The sequence below is a fragment of the Branchiostoma lanceolatum genome, chromosome 1, assembly GCF_035083965.1.
Source record: "Branchiostoma lanceolatum isolate klBraLanc5 chromosome 1, klBraLanc5.hap2, whole genome shotgun sequence".
NCBI classification, from domain to species: domain Eukaryota; kingdom Metazoa; phylum Chordata; class Leptocardii; order Amphioxiformes; family Branchiostomatidae; genus Branchiostoma; species Branchiostoma lanceolatum.
This window is the reverse complement of record NC_089722.1, coordinates 40,481,863-40,501,696: the sequence shown is the minus strand read 5'-3', so window position 1 is coordinate 40,501,696 and position 19,834 is coordinate 40,481,863. Positions and strand designations below refer to the sequence as shown.

Here is a 19,834-nt window from a genome sequence, read left to right as displayed (position 1 = left end):
GCTTGTAATGCAATGCGGCTTCGATACGGCTGAACTTTGAATTGCAAAATTGTGACTTCAGAGCTGTGCAGACCTTACCTTATTGTTGTCATTTCACATAACATTTTTTAGTATTCCCTCTAGAAAGAGACGAATAATTAAAAAGGTGCAAAAGTAGACAGATGTACTACATGTTGCAAAACATGCTTAAAACAGCCGATCCTTACATCTGCTTGGAGATTACCCAATCCAACTGCTCAGAAGTGTTGTCTTATAAGGCTGCACCAAGTAATTTTTATGGATGACGTCCTTTGGAGACCCTAAATCTAATGCGAGAGCGCGAAAAAAAACAAGAAGGGCCGAAAAAAACAAGATGCCTAAATTTGAAATATAATAGTCGACGACACATGTTAGGACGCAAATTGAATGAGAGAACACAGTGTAACAACTAACAATTCTTTGATCCATCATGAAAAAAGCAATAATTTGAATAAATCAGTTGAAGTTGAACAGCAGTTGTTGTCCTGTCCTGTTTCTTTCCATATCCCATTGATTTTGCAGGCCTGCAGAAATACATTAGATAAAAAAGGAACTCTTTGGTCATAGTTACAGGAAGCGCAATTTCTTGTGTTTTTTTTGGAACAGACCAAAATCAATGCGCGCGCGGACGTCATCCATAAAAATTACTTGGTGTGGCCTAAGGAACGAGTTGAGGAGAGTGGATGGGGCAAAGATCAGATTTAGAACAATATCTTTGTTTGTTTGCCTTACTTTGCTCTGTTTATTTTGTTCAGGGACACTTGATAAAGTTCTCACGTATGATTCCGTCGCTAAGCAACCCGAGAATGCGGCACGCTTTGATATCGAGCGTCGCCGCCATCTTGCTGCTGCAGGGGATATGGGCTGACGTCACCGGAAATGACGACAGGTGCGCTTTAATAACACGTTCTTTCTTTCCTTCTCACCTTCGAAAGTGCAAACTAGTAGATCATTTTCCCATGGAACCAGTCTAGTCAACTTTTTTTTCAAGTTTCGTTGTTACAAGATGAGGTTATTGCGTGATTTATATTTCATTTGTTGGCGGTAGTCGTTGCAAGTCTAGACAAATGGTAGAATTACAAAGAAGCTGACAACATAAAACAATATTGACACAAAAAAGTACATAGTATTTCTTAAGGTTTGATATATCTATCTACAAACAAACAAGTGGATACATATGTGTTGAGTTTAACATATCGTTTGCACTACTGGTTCTAAGTTCTGAAAATTCTTGTACATACCAAAAAAGTGGATACAAATTGATTAACCTACGAAAAGTATAAAAATCAACCTGTTGTAAGGTCTAAACATCGATATCGTTTGACATGTTAATTTGGTGTTGTGACAGTCCCAACCAGGATTGGTACGCGACCGTGCTATGCTCGTTCCCAGGCTATGACGTGCGCTACGTCATCAACAGAGACGTCGTATGGGTGTCCACCACCGTCTTCAGCCAATCAGTGCGCACCGCTCTTTCAACCGCCAATGAGAGGCTGCGTAAGTACGCGGCATGGAACAGCATGGCAGGTGAGTGTCACTGTGGCATTTGTTGATTTCATTCAAAAACGCATTTTGATAATAATTCTGAGCTTGGGTGTGTGTGTGTGTGTGTGTGTGTGTGTGTGTGTGTGTGTGTGTGTGTGTGTGTGTGTGTGTGTTTGTGTGTGTGTGTGTGTGTGTGTGTGTGTGTGTGTGTGTGTGTGTGTGTATGTTTGGTTCCATGAACAAGGGGGAAAGTTAAATTTGGGTCCCCCTAGCAACCCTCTCTCAAACTGCAGCAGCTATACATTCGTTAACACGGGGAAATGAAAGTTTTGTGTGTGTACATGTATTCTTTTGGGGTTTTCCCCTATAATTGTACTTATGTCTGCGTATTCGGTACACCTTGTGAATGCACAACATTGTCCTTTATTTGTCCACACGCCTCACATAAAGACTATCCGTGTATTTTGCTCACTGCAGGTGAGACTTTCCAACTGTCCATGCCAGTTGTGACGCAGGCGTTCCTCCCTTCCACACCAAAGAACAAGGTGCGTTCCAAACAAAGCAACCCGGTAAAACACCCCTAAGACGACCCCTAGAGACTTGGACCAGGCTAAGACGGGGCTGATATTGACCACTTGTCATGTTTGCGACCGCATTGTTCTTGCCGGTGCGCCGCCTAGCGGCAGGAAGTAGCACGTAGGAACATCTTCACTGAATAGCTTTAAAGAACGATTGCAGTCAGATGTGCAAATGTTAGGTGTGACAGGTCGTTCAGTGTAATATAACCAGCTGCTGTCGCGCCGCGTGCCTGCGAAGCCGGTGTGTTACGCCGAAGGGTGGTTATACCGGCTATACAGATACAGATACGTCGCTATAACACTTTTTTTTGCTTGCCCTTATTCTTGTCTTTCAGACCGATTTCACGTACAAGCGAGAGTTCACCGTGTCCGTCCCGCTGCCTACGGCACTGAGAGACAACCCACCCCAGCCGTTAGACCCTTTGGTAAGTATACACCCTTGTCCTGCTGCGCTCATATATATATATATATATATATATATATATATATATATATATATATATATATATATATATATATATGGGTTGCACATTACAGTGCCTGTATGCGGGTCCTGTATACATACGGATATACAAAAATGGAATAAGGAAACATACATTGTAGACACTAGGGGTGGGTACCGGTACATACAATTATTCAGGTCCGGTCCAGGTCCAGAGGGTCAGGTCCAGGTCCGGACCTGTACCTGTAACTGTACCTGTAACTGTACCTGTACCTGTACCTGTACCTGTGCCTGATTATAGTAGTGTCGCAGTACATCATATTTTGGAGAGTGAGACACACTTAAAAGTCTCCAAACGTCATGTCCGGAACGATATAATTTCTTAGGTTTGCATTTTGTCTCAAAATCATAACTATACTCTCCTCGCCGTCTGTTTGCTCATCCTTGAAGTGTTTCTAGATATGATTCACAGCTAACGTCTTCGAAAACGACCCATTAAATCTGCTGTTTTGTATTTTCTTAGACCAGTTATATGGCCGCCTGCTGGTAGCCTGGTACAGTACTATGTATTTTCTAATCGGTCCATAGGTCGGTCCACTGATTTTTTACGCACCGTTTTTTTTTGGACCGGTCCATTAAGAAATACCAGTTTTGTACCGGTACACGGTACCGGTTCCCACCCCTAGTAGACACCAAACATTTTGATATAGACTGAATTACCTACTAAACCCTTAAATTTAAAACTTGACATGGACTACCTAACCCTAATGCTGTGATTTACTTCTTAGTGTATCTTTCTTTGTTAGCTGTGATGAGTGTTTTTAGAGGTGATGTTTGATATTAGCTACTTGCTAGAGTGTATCACCTGTATTACGTTATTTTGTTGATTATCTATTAATGAATGGAGAATGAAGACCTTCATTGTACATGTTTGCCCCACTGGGCTAAGCACAGGTCACATGTTAACAATTATATACATATTCATGCGTAAATTAACATCTAGCTCTCTCCAGCACTTTCGACTTCCTCTCGTTTCTTGGTAATTGCATAAATGTGGGAACCTGTTTGATTAGTTGGTTTATAAAGGCTGAAAGAAATATAAATTTCTCTTTACTATTCAGGTATCAGAAGTAGGGGAATTGATGATAAAAAGAACTAGAGTTCCACGAACACATTATCTTCGCCAAATAATCAAGGTTTATTGTGGAGAGTGATTAATATTTACATGCTTATCACCCCCTGCAAACTTGATCATACACCATACCGTTTGAAAGTTATGATGGGGAGGGGGGGAGAATGAGTCCAGTCTAGATAGGGATAAAACTCATTTGGTGGTACAGGACTAGTATATGTGTATAGTGTGCTGATATATGTTATAACTGGTCATCAAAAAAATTGAAAGTTATAATTAGATGGTACAGTCAATATATATGAATAGAATAAATCTTTATTCCATATCATACACATTTTGCAAGACATAGTACATGTTACTTTTCCATACGGTGCTAGGTAATACCTAGCAGTGTACTCTCTGAGCAGAGGAGTTGGTCCGGCTGGTTATTCACATGTTTTTAGGTGTTTTGTAAGGCTTTCTATTTTGTTCCCTTTCCGTTATGTCTCCAACCGTGTATTTGACAAAAATGCAGAAACTGAACACTTTAAAAAAAACGGACCCACACATCTGTTTGAATTGTAGTAAGACTGCCCCATTTGTTTATTTATGTACACCATCTGTTTATTTACACTTCTAGGCAAGGCCTTCTGCTGGCCTGTTTCGGGAACACTGTCACACGCCCAGTATGGAATGTAATGGATTTACAATTATCCTTACTAATTATGCAGATTAGCTCCTGTTTTCTAAAATTAGACATCGATTGTGTAAAGCACCATCTGAGCTCTCTACATACAAAACTTCACGACAATCTCTTCACCCCTTCTCAAGTAATACGTGTCCGAATGTCAAAACAAAAACACCCACTGCAGTTCTAAACAAGCCGCTAGGAGGCCCAAACTTACGGAACTTACTTCTTGTGACATGAACTATCTACCACACAAATATCATGACCAAAGCACTTTCAGAAAATATGCCACTAAATTTTGAAGCTCCGCTGCAGTACCTTAGGTACTCGCTAGAAGGCCCATTATCGAACTTGACCTTCCTTTCCGTAAACCCTACCCATCCACTAAATATCATACAGATCCATCAAGAGCTTCTTGAGTTATGTTGTCCACAAGAATTACACATCCACACAAAGCCCGCTGCAGTACCGACGGAAAATGCCAGGAGAACCATTTTTGAACTTGATCTCTGTTTTCACAACATCTACACACCTGCAAAATATCATGAAGATCCATCAACGTTTCCGTCACTTTTTTCGCCTACATACAAACGCACAAAAATTAAAAGTCCGCTGCAGTACTGTTGAAAAACGCAAGGCAAACCATTTTTGAACTTGACCTTCCTTTGCACAACCACTACACACCTACCAAAAATCATAAAGATTCATCAAAGTTTTCTTGAGTTATGCTCTTGACATACATACAGACCCACCAAACAGCTGGCTCAACCGAAAACATAATCTACCCCGAGTACTATAGTACTCGGCGAAGATAATGATTGTTTTCCGTAGGTTGTATTGGACGTGGTGCCGGATACTCTCATGTATGTCCGGAAGTTCAACAACATCAAAGGAGGCTTCATCGTCGACAAGGAGGCCAAGAAGTTCTTCCGGGATCTTAAAGACGCCGGGGAGCCGTACTGGTCAGATGACGACTACTTCTACGTCGTCCAGTATCCCAGGTAGCCATGGCAACGTGATTCATAGATAAGGCCCACATTAACGTCGATGCAGGTTAGGGATTTAGGTAGAACATTATGTGATAATCAGGTAACTTGATAGATTCAAACGACCTTCTTTTATCAATAACATTTTCAGCTTGATTTCGCTTGATTGATTTTGCATTACGTAATGCTCTACCTTAATGCCTAACTCTCTCTCTCTCTCTCTCTCTCTCTCTCTCTCTCTTTCTCTCTCTGTCACTCCGAATGCCTCCGTCTGTTTATATGTCTCTGTCTGTCTGTCTGTCTGTCTGTCTGTCTGTCTGTCTGTCTGTCTGTCTGTCTGTCTGTCTATATATAGACTTCTCTGCCTGTTTGTCTGTCCGTCTCTGTCTGTCTCGCTGTCTTTGTCTGGCTCTCTAGATCTGGCTCTGACTAGCTCTCTGCCTCAGTCTGTCTGTCTGTCTGTCTGTCTGTCTGTCTGTCTCTGTCTGTCTCTGTCTGTCTGTCTCTGTCTGTCTGTCTGTCTCTCTGTGTCACCTACCTTCACAACACCGTTGAAAATAACCGAAGCCAACTTGAAGTCTTGTATCTCTTACGTTGACGTACGTCTCACATCGACTCTTACAGGGGGTACACAGAGATGTTCATCTTCGCGAGTAACGCGCGGGTGGACCGGTTCTACCGGCAGTCGGAGGGCCCGGACAAGGCTCGCCTGCACCTCCCGAAGTGTCTGAGGAAAACCGGGTTCAGGTGGGCAATGCCGACCGACAGGACCGATGACGTCAGAGTCACCGCGCGAAGCTCCTGCAGGCCCGACTTTTGTAATCGTGAGTAAACTGTGAATACCATTGTGAAAGTTTCAAGATTTACAGCAATGTTTGATGCTATTGTTCATGCGTAAAGTTCGATATTAAAGAAAATATGTTATCTTATAGATCTAACTAGAGAATGGAACAAAGGACTCCCATGTGATCCCAGCACCACCGCATACTGATTTTCTTAAGTAGGGTTCTTCTAATTTTCAAGTACAAGTTTTAAGAGTCTCGATGCTACACAGCGTTTTGAGTACATATTCAAATGCAACAATCCCCACAATGCGAACATAGGTAAATATCTAAACGACTGCTTTCACATTAGAAAAAATATCGAAACTAATGACTAAACCAACTCGATTATAACACTACATATGTATATCGAAAACGTATGCTAGCCCTTATTGTATTGTATTAGTAATTAGGATGTTAAGTTTTATTCTATACTTCTACGTACTTTGTGTTATGTTTACGAATTCTTGCCATACTAGTACTTTGTATCATGCACAATTGTCGTGCAATAAAGTTTTTCTCTAATGAATATTCTTTCTTGTCTCTTTAATTTAGCATGCAACTTTAGACCACTATGCACGCTGCCTTGTGTGAGTTTTACCCCAATCACCATCCTAATCTAACTTCATGTCTTCCTTTTCCCAGACCCAGATTGCCTTGACTATACCGTCCTGGACACCTACAAGGACGGGGTGGAAACGCGCCGGTACTCCCTCCTCCACAGTATCTCCACCTACGCCCCGACCTGCTACTACCAGCAAACCTCCGCTCTAAACCAGCCCGTCCTCAACCTGCACCTCAAGGGTACGTACTCGGTCCACCAATAGGGATAGAGACCTTCATATGAATAGGAAAAAAATTACTAGGCCTATTGGAGAATGTGTGCCTTGTGTCTCTTCCCCACAAACCTATATAGTTCATCCCTACATCGTATGACAGTGCCTGGCCGAATGTTCTGCCAAACTGACCATGGTTCTGTTCTTGTTGGCTTTGTGCTATAGCCTTTAACTTAAAGTAGACATGTTACCCAAATAAAGCATTTCTTCTAATAGAGAGTGAAACCTCGTCCTTTCTCTAGCTCCTGGCTTGATGAATCTTTCGGGCGAATTTCGTATGATGGACCAGGAAGCGCGGACCGTTATCCAAGTGAAAGAAGGCGAGGGTCACTGCCACAAACAGTTTAAGAGCTTCGCTGTGGTCCCAAGGACCTCGGCATACCAGACGGTAAGAACCGGTTTTCCACGATGTCTCTCTGACATTGCATTGAAATAAAGAAAGATATTCAAATATGGCGCAGTTGAGGACATTTTCTCATCATGTTGCAAAACGCTAAAATGTCGATAACTTTCTCTCTCTCTCTTTCTTTCAATCTCTCTCTCTCTTTCTCTACCTCTCTCTTCCTCTCTCGCTCTCTCTCTCTCTCTCTCTCTCTCTCTCTCTCTCCCTCCCCCTCTCTCTCTCTCTCTCCACATTTCTACATACAGATAAAGGTACGAACCAGTTTGTGCGAAGTCTCCCTGTGCCTGTATTTACATATCTGTAGATTTAATCACGACGTTGTTAAGGCTGTTGACTATCATACAAAAAAGGCGCTGCGTCGATAACTCTATTTCTCTCCAGTTCTGCAGATAATGAATAAATGAAATTTAATTCAAAACTTGCCATGGGGGCAAAGCTTACATTATGAAAGAGATAAGCTGTTGTTCAACTAACAAAAATTGGACTTACCGGAAATTTCGACAGACTGACGTGACTCGATCGCCTTCAGCTGTCTGACCTGATCGCTGTACTGTGGACACGTGACTTTCTGTACGTGTGTCGTCATCAATGGGTCAAATTTGCTAGAAATAACAAATGATATCTTCTTTCAAAAAGGGCCCATGGTCTTCGAGGACTACGTTAAGTATCCAGAGAATAATTTGTTGTGCCTGAATATCATAGGGGAGTTCTATACTACATTTGCTAGAAATAAGAAATTACATCTTCTTTCAGAAAGGGTGGGTTGACTTGGACTATGTTAAGAACCCAGAGAGAGTGAATCGCGAGGACCTGTACCTGAAGAACTACTACGTCAAGTGTTTCGGCGGTCCCGGGGATTCCGCCACCGTCTTCGACATGGCGCGTCGTCTGGGAGATCACCTGCTAGCTAAGGACTGCCGCCTGGCCAACAACTTCCACGTCAACGAGTACAACAGGCAGTCCAGACTGTTCGACCGACGCAATGAGGTACTATACCTTATGTCATGCCTGGGCCTGATATGGGTGTTCCGGACCGTGTGATAACTATCCGGATCACAGAGGGTTCGGGAGTGTTATCACACGGGCTTCCATTGAATATTTCGAACGCATTTCGAGCGCGCCGGTTGTGCGGCCGTCGGAAATTCGAATACCGGATTCGGAGATTGGAATCAATGTTGCTACAGTTTCTTGTTCGAGGACACAAAACTCCCTCAACTTCTGGCGCATTCCGCATTGAAATGTGTGTTTTCTCGGGCGGGTATGACCAAGGTATGACATAAATAAAATACAACACGTTGTATTCCGCATCACCCTCGGTCCCAGCCCGACCGCGGGTCGGATCGCCCGACGGCCTACGGCCGTCGGGCGATCCGACCCGCGGTCGGGCTGGTACCTCGGGTGATACGGAATACCCCGTGTTGTATTCTATATTTATGTCATGCCTGGGCCTGATATGGGTGTTCCGGACCGTGTGATAACTATCCGGATCACATAGGGTTCGGGAGTGTTATCACACGGGCTTCCATAGAATATTTCGAACGCATTTCGAGCGCGCCGGTTGTGCGGCCGTCGGAAATTCGAATACCGGATTCGGAGATTAGAATCAATGTTGCTACAGTTTCTTGTTCGAGGACACAAAACTCCCTCAACTTCTGGCGCATTCCGCATTGAAATGTGTGTTTTCTCGGGTAGGTATGACCAAGGTATGACATAAATAAAATACAACACGGGGTATTCCGTATCACCCGAGGTACGAGCCCGACCGCGGGTCGGATCGCCCGACGGCCGTAGGCTTCTATTCTATATTTACCATGAGGTACTATATGTCTATTTATATTCGCGAGATACTTAAGTTAGCGATATTCGTGAACTCATCTCCTCGTGAACTTTCTTTCTGTGCCGCCCACCTCCCCCGCACCAACACTACTGTGAGTGACAATTTGTCACGCACAAAAGCAGAAAGTAAGTGGGGAGATTTGATACATTTAATTACGCATGTATGTTATGTATATAAAATCTGTACATTCTGTAATTAGTTTGAAATAAAGTTCATGGACAAAACCATAGAAGGAAAAAACACTACTATGATAGCAAATTCTACCAACGAAAAGACTCAACTGATAACAGACCATTCATTCTTTCTAACATGAAATTAAGGTCTATTCTATTCAACACACATGCGATACACGGGGTCATCAATTAGTTACTAAATACGTGTTACTATGAACGGCAAAAGGGGATAGAACCTTGGGCTATACGGAATACACCGTGTAGCATTCTATATCTATAAAACACGCTCATATATTCCAACATTCAGATTTATTTATTACCACCTCACTAAAACGACCGTATAGTGTTCTCATAATCCTGATTAGGGGTGGGTACCGGTACCGTGTACCGGTACAAAACCGGTATTTCTTAATTGACCGGTCCAAAAAAACCGGTCCGTATAAAATCAGTGGACCGGCCTATGGACCGATTAGAAAATTCATAGTACCAGGCGGCCACATAACTGGTCTAAGAAAATACAAAACAGCAGATTTAACTTCGTTTTCGAAGACGTTAGCTGTGAATCATACCTAGAAACACTTAAAGGATTAGTAAACAGACGGCGAGAAGAGTATAATTATAATTTTGAGACAAAGTGCAAACCTAAGAAATTATATCGTTCCAGACATGACGTTTGAAGACTTTTGCGTGTGTCTCGCTCTTCAAAATATGATGTACTGCGACACTACTATAATCAGGTACAGGTACAGGTCCGGACCTGGACCTGACCCTCTGGACCTGGACCGGACCTGAATTGTTTGTACCGGTACCCACCTTTAATCCTGATGATGTATTCATTTATTTACTTATTTATGTATTATTCTTTTTTTAGATATACATGTACGAGTTCTATTGTGTTAGTTGTCATTGTTGCCATTAGGCATTACAACTGTCCAGCAATAAAGTTCATTCTTCTTCTTCTTTATTCCTCCCGTAGGAGAGCATAGTTTCATCTCACTTAACTTAAAATATAACAGTATTGCTACATCTTCAAAGGATAAAACATATTTACAAATCTCGCGGTATATGACATCCATCACATTGGTATGTCAAGGCTTGTGGTACTCGTTGTTCTTCTGTTCATTCATTCATTCATTCATTCATTCATTCATTCATCCATCCATAAATTCAATCAATCATTCATTCATTCCTTTGCTAAGATCTGGTACTCTGACGAGCTGTGCAAGCCGGGCCTGAAGACCTGGCTGGAGGGCTTCCTCTCCGTCCCCGGCTCCGACAACAGCGTCATCTCCTCCGCGCTCGCGGCGGGCTCTCCGGGCTGGACCGCCGAGGAGGAGCAGGAGGAGGTCACCATCACGTTCGACCACGAGGTCGACAGGTGACAATCAAATCAATCAAATCAACAGAACTGGCAGCACTACAATGTGTAGGCGCCTATTGTGACATACATCGTACGAATCATACATATTCACGCAACTATTGCCCTTATTGCCATAAGATCTACTCATCGGTATTATCTTTGTAACATACTGTAACATCTAAAATCCAACACACACATGTACAACATTAAATCCATTGATTATAACTGCCATTTCTATAAATCTTCTACGCCCCTTTGCCACTAGACGGCGATCGCTGGGTAACCTTACAGGGTCTGCTTTACCTTACTCACCTCAGAAAACCTACTCAGACTGTTTATCTGGCCTTTTAGCCGGTTCCCTTTAGCCGGTACCTTGTAGTCAGTTCCTTCGGCGGCTCAGAGACCCCAGCCCGCCGAACCCTAATTAGCGCATCGGGGGATTTCTAGCCGGGGGCTCCAACGGGCTCAACTCCCCGGAGCGTTGATTAAGACCGGGCGCGTTGACTGTCCTTTGGCCACCGTAGGAAATCGCTAGTGACCCGGTACTAGTCTGGCGCCCAGGGTACAGAAAACCCTGTTGAGTTGTGATTTGTGCGTGCCTCTACAGGACCCGCCGGACCCTCCCGCTAGTTCTGGAGGACGAGTGCAGCCAGCACGAGTGCGCTCCGTTCGACCTCGTGCGAACCTTCGACCGGTTCGTCGAGAAGTACAGCGGGTGGGAGGAGGACCCTGCTCGAGAGGGTGACCGAGTTTGTTTGTTTGTTTTATTTCAGCTTTATCACATCACATCATGTTAACGGACAAAGGAACAACAGGACAAATTCCCTTTGTTCTCCCTGTCCGGGTAAAAAAACACCAACAGAGGATGAATAAAGTAAACAAACAAAATCCATATTGTGATAACAATGGTGATAAACGATGATATTGATATTGAAATTGAAAACAATAATGATAATTGTTTGTTTCACATAACCGGTAAACTACCTTTATGCATAACACGTCAGCTTTGTACAGTAGTAATAAAGCTAGGTAAGATGGAACTGTAAAGTTTGATCCACTCACACCGGAATGGACCCCTACTCTTTTCGATTAGTGCAGAGTAGGGATGCGGACCTAAATCCATTTTCAGGTTCAGGTCCGGACCTGAACCTAAAAGTTTAGGTTCAGGTCCGGACCTATTAGGTCCGACCTGAACCCATGGCATATCTGACTAATTGCCAAACTTCTATTTACTAGTACTTGGAGTGTTCTTACATTGCACTGTGATACACATACATGTACTTTTATACCAGTGTAATGCTGTTTGTCATAGACCAAGACTGATATCATGTTATTGTACACTAACCTGAGAGTATAATGCTAAGTCTGTTGCTTTCTTCTATCAGAATAAGGTAGAATTATTAAAGTTCTTAAAAATGAACGAAATAAGGACTGATCAAGACTGTGAAAGGAAAAATATTTTCCAGAGCAAAATCACTTTTTAAAGGAAACCAATAAATGAGATTAGACTTTGTCAAGTTGGAGTCCAACACAAATCACATTAAAAAAATAACATGCAAAAAAAAAAAAAATTGAAAAAATATATACATTTGTACTTGAATTTCTCTCTGAACTCGGCCTTTTGACATTCTGGCATGCCCTTCATCTGATCAAGGCACCTGGTATTCATTAGAAGTTCATTAGCAGCAAGTTCCGCACCGCTGATATCACAGGATATCACAGTCCTTTTGGGAGTCCCACTGCAGAAACATATCCCTGATTGCCGCGATCAAGCCATCTTTATCCAATTTGTGGCAGAAAAATAATAGCCAGCTTCTCCTGCCCCGGACAGATTTTGCCCTTTCCGTTTTATGCTGCGGGATGACATCTTTATATGCCCAAGCGTCAACGAAAACAGTTCGTCATGTCTTCTCACTTCTGTTCCCGCGGTTGTGGGTGAAAGGTCATGAAGTCTCGCGAAGTCTCGCTGTCTAGATCAGCTGACCTTCCATGTAACCTACCGGGGTATATCAAATCTCGCGAGAGCAGCTAATTCAAAACAAATATGGCGCCTAGCGCCTCGATCGGTGCCGAGAACGCCACTTTTGATCGTGTTTTGCACAATCTAACTGTGTATCTACCGCGATAGGAATATTCTTTACTAATCACAACATATTTCATGACCTGATACATTGTCTTGTGGTGGTGCTGGGATATTTTCACGGAGAAAAGATCGTTTTCGGGAAAGATTGCTTGTTGTACCTCAGCATGCAGATAATATGACCGCCATGAATGGCAATGTTTTCGTCTTTTTCGAGCGCAAATTTCGCGATTTACGGAAGGTTTAAGATGGTCTAGAATGAAAAAGATATAATGTGAGTGCTAGATTTTTTTACCGGTCCAGTACCGAAAAAACCGGAAAACTGGGTTTCGGTTTTTTGGACCTGAACCGAAACGTTTTTTCAGGTAATAACCGGACCTTTATAACCGGTACGCATCCCTAGTGCAGAGGGATGTTTAACGTGGTTGAGTTGTGACTCTCCTCAAGCACGAGACCGCCGGCTTAACGTTCCATCCAATAGGACGTCCCGAACCGAAGCTAGGTACTTTTTCTACACCTGAGTCGAGTGATGACATAGGTGTTAAGTTTCTTTCCCATGAGTAGCGTTTTTTGTATGACTGCTTGTCTTTTCGATTTCACAGTTGTATATTTTTCCTAGTCTCCAAGCAGACCCAACGGTTGCAAAGACCGTATCCAACTGGCAGAACGACGGTGCCTGACAACTCCTCTGACTGACTGGAGCTGCTCTGGCTAGCTTGTACGACTTTGGTACCGTGGGGATCTGCTTGGAGATTATATTTTTCCATCCTCTTGTCGCGTTCACCGTAGATTGACAGGATTTCATGAATGCACGCATGTAATGTCAATAAACCTTGTTTGCTTAAATAATGAACTACATTCAACTAACCAAGACATACAACACAAAACAAAAACTCAGAATACTTCATGGAGACTTGTGATCGTTGAATACTTATGTTCGTTCCAGATGACACCCACAGGCACAAGTCGACTGACGGGACCAAGTCGCCGAGGAGGGGCGGAGTAGAGTGTTTCTTCCCGTTCCTGTACCAGGGCCAGCTGTTCCACGAGTGTACCACGGTGGGGTTTAGGCAGTCGTGGTGCGCCTGGGACGCAGTCTTCGATATCGGACACTGGTCTTACTGTGATCAAGGTATTCATCAATCAGAATTATCATAGCACAGAGCATGCTCCTCAGCAGAGCTTCGCCCGTGGCCTTTTGTATTTTGTATTTGTATTCATTGACAATGAAGACGAGTAATTACACTGGGTCAGCCTAGGCTGCTCTCGCTGATGATTGCTGACCCAAAAATACAGACGAACATACAACTTATATACATAACCTGCAGTAAAACCATTACACTATACATAGTATAGAATACAATACAATGCATAATAGCACACCACGGGAGGCTCTGCTAAACTGGGGTGTGGGTGTGACCGTCAGTCAGTCAATCGATCAGAGAATCGGATTTACCGAAAGAAGATATTAGGCAATTCTGTGATTGGCTGACAGCTGGTTAGCGGTCATACGTACCCGCAAAAGTAGAAACCTCAGCCCTGTTTAGCAGAGCCTCCCCAAGTATAATGTACAGGAGCAGATACCCGCAAATGAGCACAGAGCTAAAAGTTTGTGACCATGCTACTGCAGGCATCCTCAGAATTCATGTTTATATGTTCAACAGAGTTAAACCATATTCATCTTTTCTGCTAAATTTTCGGGGGCTTGTCTGTTGCCTTCATCACTTTTCCCTAACGAGGACAGCGGAGTAGCTACCGAATCGTCTGTAGAGGAGGAAAAAATATGGTTGTGCGCCTGACAAAGCTATGTTAAATTCATTTGCTGAAACGGTTTGAGGGTGTTGATATGTTGACCTGTTTCTGCCACAGCAACAAAAGAACTAGACGGCTCCATCCAGATCACCAGTAGGCAGTACTCCACCGACCTGGCCGACCCGATGTCGTCTGACTTCACCGCCGCCACGTCTGAATTCGAGACTCAGGTTTGTGCGGAGTGCATATTTTGTAATTCTTTGCAGCACAACGATGATCTAGAGATAATGGGGCCTTAGCATCCAGCCGGAAAATAGATTCCAGTTATATGAAACTGAAACTAAACCCCTTTTAATTTTGTTTCCTTTCGTGCGCGTACTATTCTTCTACAGATGGAATCGGCGCTCGGCCCTGTCCTTGGTGCTGAACTCCAGAGTGTTGCGGTGAGAGGGTACGGGAACACGGCCGCCAGCGGAAACCTGCGGGTGGACTTCACCCTGGTGGTGAACTCTAACGTCACACTCAACACAACCGCCTGGTCTGTCGCGATGGACGCAGGCGAGGGGGGCACCATGACATTCGAGTCCTCTAGTCTCACTCTGAAAGGTACACTTACTTGAATAGCACTTCGTTCCTGTACTTGTGGTCCTTCTCCGACGTCAGAGTTTTGTGTCTCTACTCTCTCTCTCCCTCTGTACATGTGATTGCAGCTAGATGTGAACAGTTGAGTTCTGACAGGTCGTTCAGTGTAACATAACCAGCTGCTGCCGAGCCGCGTGCCTACGAAGCTGGTGTGTTACGCCGAACTGCATTCCGTATGCATTCAGTGAAGCATCTTTCCATTCATCCATTCTGTAGTTATCTATTCTCTAGATTTGTCCAAGCCACTCCATTTTTCTCTGTCGTATCATCTCTTGATGAAGTAGTTCAGAACACAATCCGTTCAACAACAGATTGAAATAGAAGGCAACTGCAGTCTTGCGGTCCATATGCTAATCAGTAGCGTGCGATAGTAGTCGTCGTTACATGGTAGCCTCTACTAGGCCCCGCGGATGGCTGGAAAAATAGTAGAAATCGACCAAATAGAGTGAATAGTATGCTACGGGAGTCGGCTACGGATAGAGGGTCAAACATACCATCCATCTTGAGGTCGTAAACTGTAACTTCTACAGCAGGCTAACTTTTCTGGCATGTTATTCGTCTATTTGGCCGATTTCTATGATTTCTCCAGCCCACCTGTGGAGCCTGGTAGAGGTTAGTAACCGCTAGTTACATGAATCTGTTGTGTGCCGTTGTCCGGTTCAGAACGAGTCGACACGTACGAAGTGGCGGAGGCCGACAGACCGAACTGCACCTTCCCGTTCCTGTACCAGGGCGAAGTGTATGACGAGTGCAGGGAGGACGACGGGTTACTGTGGTGCAGCTGGGACACCGTCTATAGTGAGGGGCGCTGGTCCGCATGTAACAGGGGTACGTACTAGACAAACTAATAGATTTAAGTGTATGTATGTGTGTGTGTAGGGGTTTTACATGGGTATTAGACAAAAGAATAGGGGGTTCTTACTACACACTACAAGGGTCTGAACGAATATTTGTGTGTGAGTGTGTGTGTGTGTGTGTGTGTTTGTGTGTATGTGTGTGTATGCGTGTGTATGTGCGTGTGTGTGTGGTGTCCCTCTCTCTCTCTCTCTCTCTCTCTCTCTGTGTGTGTGTGTGTGTGTGTGTGTGTGTGTGTGTATGTGTGTGTGTGTCTGTGTGTGTGTGTGTGCGCGCGCGCGCGCGTGTGTGTGTTACAGACAGACAGACAGAGACAGAAACATAGACGGAGAGAGTGTATGCAGGTTTATACGTGTGTAATTCACAGTTGTTGCTATATGCCCCCCCCCCCCCTAGACTCCTGGGCCTGTTATGATGACCCTGAGTGCTCCCGCCAGGCTGTCCCGATTCTGCAGGCGTACTTCGACGGCAGGAACGACCGAGGCGTCAAGATGAACATGACCAGACCTGTTCTCACTTTGGTGATATTTTTGTTACAACCCAGTACTTTGTAGCAATACCTCAAACGCATTTTAGAGTGCATTTAGTTTCCGACCGCCCCCCCCCCCCCCGCCCCTTTCTGTATAAGGTCCGGCCCCTACCACACGGTAACCACTGTATTCAGAGCCCTAAATAGTGTGACTAAAGTGTGGTAGGGACGAAGGAAGGGGGGGGGATCTCTGAAACTGAACACACCATATATAGTATATTTCATCTAGGCTTGTAATATCCCAGGCTTGGTAATTAGTAAAAAAAATAAAGTATTGTTTAGCCCCGGCGGTTCATAAACTGTTTGAAATTTTCAAAATTATCTAAAACCTAAACAAAACGCTACAAGAATCATGAATGGTAAATCAAGGAGCTATGTATCCTACAGCTTTTTATACATGTAACCAACTCTAAGCTATTTTTGTTCCAGATGAATTCGTCTGACAGCGAGTGTCATACCTCCGTGTGCCTCTACCTCCCTACCGCGCATCAGCGTAACCCTCCGGAACCAAAGGAGGAAGACGAGGTATTGTTAGGGAACAATCAGTCAATAGGGACACATTTAGATAGTCTCTGAAGAGCAAATCGTCCACAGACAGAAGCAGAAGATATATATTATGTTCACGGGTTCATGGTACCGGGGACATTCCCCTACGTGTTCTCTTGATGACCGTCGCGCTATTTTTAGAGGCAGGCCAATGTTCACCGAGCCCAGGCTAATCACCCTCCTTAAAGCAGGACCCCTATCGCCCGATTCGTCGTTGGCTCGCTCACGTAGGGGCCCTGCTCTTCAGCGACGGTAGACACGGTTCTGGTGCCGTTACTGACAGTTGCTCATGAATGATCAATAAGCTATCCTTATTTGGCGGTTACTAGTAATTTGTTCTGAACCTAACTCGACGTGAGACGTAACCTGATTGGTTGATAGCTTCCCAGCGTCCTTTGCTCTTTTGCTTGCGATGAGGTTTAGCAATCCCTCTGATTGGCTTAAGCTGTTTTGGTGGCGACGGCGCCATAGCCGTGTCTACCGTCGCTGAAAAGCAGGGCCCCTACTCGAGCGAGCCAACGACGAATCGAGCAATAGGGGTCCTGCTTTAAGGAGGGTGCGGCCAATGTAATGGGGTAGATTTTCAAGTAAAAAATACTCTCGAGCGTATTTTCAACCAGAACGGCCGAAGCTCGTTGACTGTATGTGATGAAGGGATGAATGCCTATTCTTAACTTCTGATAAGATAGTTGGTTCCCTTCACAGATTTACATCGCTAAGCCGATCCAGGGGTCCTTCTACAGTATGGTGGTTGGACCAATCCGTGATAGGGACAATCTAAAGAACATGGTGACGTCATTCAGGGGCTACATGGACGACTCACAGCAGTACGGCGTCAGCTATGGCAAAGTAGGTCTTCCTAATGGTAACGGTCATTAAAAGGCCAGGTCAATTGGAGCAAGGACATTATATAGGAGTTTGCCTATTTTTGTAATTGTCGCTTATCAAACTACCGCAGCCTGGATACCAGACCCTTTACACTGGAGGATTACCCCTTTTTGGATGCATGGGGAGAACATCACACGTCGATATAGAGTTTGCACCCGGTCTCTCTTGGCAGCCGATCTCTGATATCCGTTGCGCGATAGATAATTAGGGCCCGTGTGCAAACTGTGGTGACTGGGCAAGTTGCTCCCCCCTGCCGAAGGATTAGCGGCTGTAGCACGGTGGTCTGGTACCCAGGCTGAACTACCGTATGCGTGTTTTTCATCAGAAATGTAGCCCCTACAAACAGGACTTATTTTGACACTTAAACATCGTACAACTTGATTGTGCACGTTTGAGTCAAGGGACAACTGGGCCCTCTTTAACCTCTCTCCAGGCAGATGTAGAGAGGCAAAATCGTAACCTTTCTCAAGCTCCCGTTTGCCAGTACAGGGTGGCCAAAGGGTAATGTTTAGGTCCATGAATACTGTCTTGGTCCATGGATACTGTCTTGGCCTAACGATTTTCCGGCCGGAAGATATGCTTGGATGTTATACTCACCCTCCTTGTCAAATTTATTCTATTTCTGTCCTAAGAAGCCCTGCGGAAACTAAGAGATCTTGACAAATAGGGACAGTAATTTCTGATGTGTATTTTTACAGGAGAAGTACGCTGTGCTCAACTACGGTTTGGATGATAGCAGCAATGCAGAGATCGTTTTCTTCAAAGAGGTAAGATATAGGGAAGAATCAGGAATGGCTGTATGGAGATCGGTGTATGTAAAACGATCGGCCCAAGTTAATTAGCTAGCAAGAGCACCATCCTAGTTAGTTTCCCTGGCCTGTTGACTGGGGAGAGTACATGTATGTTATGAGCTCCAGTGAACAAACTAGGATGGTACCCGGGCTGTATGCTAACATGTTTTGTTGTTCTTTTGATTCAACGTAACAACTTGAAAACAGGAATTGCGGTTATTGACTGTTGATGATGGAAGCATCGGACTTTTTTTCGTTTCCTAATGTAAGGTGGTTCGAAGATGGTTGAAGTGCTCTGCCTGTAACAACTTGTTTTATTTTTGCTCCACAGGCGGAGTAAACACCGAGTTGAGACCAGCATCACCAGTAACAGTGATGGTCTTCACGTCTCTTTGGATTAAGCTTTCCAACCATTTACTGCATATATGATTCATTCAGATGCAGTCATTTAGCTCATGATCTGCTCATCTTAATTTTTTATTTCATTTACAAGTAATTAGTAGAATGTAATCAATGACAATACTTGGTGAAACACATTAAAATAGTGAATTGAACAATGTCTGAAACAAGACGCCGATTTCTTCTTATATTTTAAACTGAACGTGGAACAAACGTATGACGCAATCGAGGAGGATTTATTGATTACATTAAAACATGGAAATTAGACACTAAAAATAGCATAGGCGTCTTTCTGAGCTGCGGACAAAAAAGACGATCATTCTTACAAAGAAGCTTGTCTTTAGAGAAATAGTTCTGTGAATAAAAGACGAATAACTCAATGCAAAACGAAACTGCCTGCGTCATTGTTTCACATCATCATATACATTCACGGGAAGCATGCCATCATTATGCCATACACGCCTTAGTCATCGTCATCACAGCCTTTTTTCTCGCCATCTTCAAACGCCTCGTCATCGTCATCCTCCTCTTCTACGTCAAAACCTTCATCATCATCATCATCCTCATCTTCGTAAAAACCTTCATCGTCATCTGGGAATGGGACAGATTTCTGG

At 43.9% G+C, this 19,834-nt stretch overlaps 2 protein-coding genes across 2 annotated transcripts; both read left to right on the top strand.

Annotated features, from left to right (window-relative positions):
* The first annotated feature begins 769 nt into the window (after nt 1–769).
* Nucleotides 770–15,190, top strand: LOC136426579 (uncharacterized). Its single transcript, XM_066415252.1, has 14 exons — nt 770–907; nt 1,367–1,545; nt 1,981–2,048; nt 2,417–2,506; nt 5,154–5,323; nt 5,933–6,132; nt 6,775–6,933; nt 7,208–7,353; nt 8,122–8,355; nt 10,578–10,756; nt 11,346–11,479; nt 13,765–13,950; nt 14,688–14,800; nt 14,963–15,190. Exons 1-14 carry the CDS (start codon nt 798–800, stop codon nt 15,188–15,190), a joined length of 2,196 nt encoding a protein of 731 aa, XP_066271349.1. The 5' UTR covers nt 770–797.
* A 663-nt stretch (nt 15,191–15,853) lies between these two features.
* On the top strand, nt 15,854–19,612 carry LOC136423041 (uncharacterized). Its single transcript, XM_066411042.1, has 6 exons — nt 15,854–16,040; nt 16,464–16,588; nt 17,026–17,121; nt 17,848–17,991; nt 18,729–18,797; nt 19,153–19,612. Exons 2-6 carry the CDS (start codon nt 16,559–16,561, stop codon nt 19,159–19,161), a joined length of 348 nt encoding a protein of 115 aa, XP_066267139.1. The 5' UTR covers nt 15,854–16,040; nt 16,464–16,558; the 3' UTR covers nt 19,162–19,612.
* The last annotated feature ends 222 nt before the right edge of the window (nt 19,613–19,834 follow it).

Excerpts from the sequence above, each read along its gene's own strand:
- LOC136426579 (XM_066415252.1), top strand. The coding sequence starts at position 798 with ATGATTCCGTCGCTAAGCAACCCGAGAATGCGGCACGCTTTGATATCG. Across the intron at positions 5,324-5,932 it reads TACGTCGTCCAGTATCCCAG|GGGGTACACAGAGATGTTCA; the intron begins GTAGCCATGGCA and ends CGACTCTTACAG. Across the intron at positions 10,757-11,345 it reads TTCGACCACGAGGTCGACAG|GACCCGCCGGACCCTCCCGC; the intron begins GTGACAATCAAA and ends GTGCCTCTACAG.
- LOC136423041 (XM_066411042.1), top strand. The coding sequence starts at position 16,559 with ATGAACATGACCAGACCTGTTCTCACTTTG. Across the intron at positions 16,589-17,025 it reads CCAGACCTGTTCTCACTTTG|ATGAATTCGTCTGACAGCGA; the intron begins GTGATATTTTTG and ends TTTTTGTTCCAG. Across the intron at positions 17,992-18,728 it reads ACGGCGTCAGCTATGGCAAA|GAGAAGTACGCTGTGCTCAA; the intron begins GTAGGTCTTCCT and ends GTATTTTTACAG.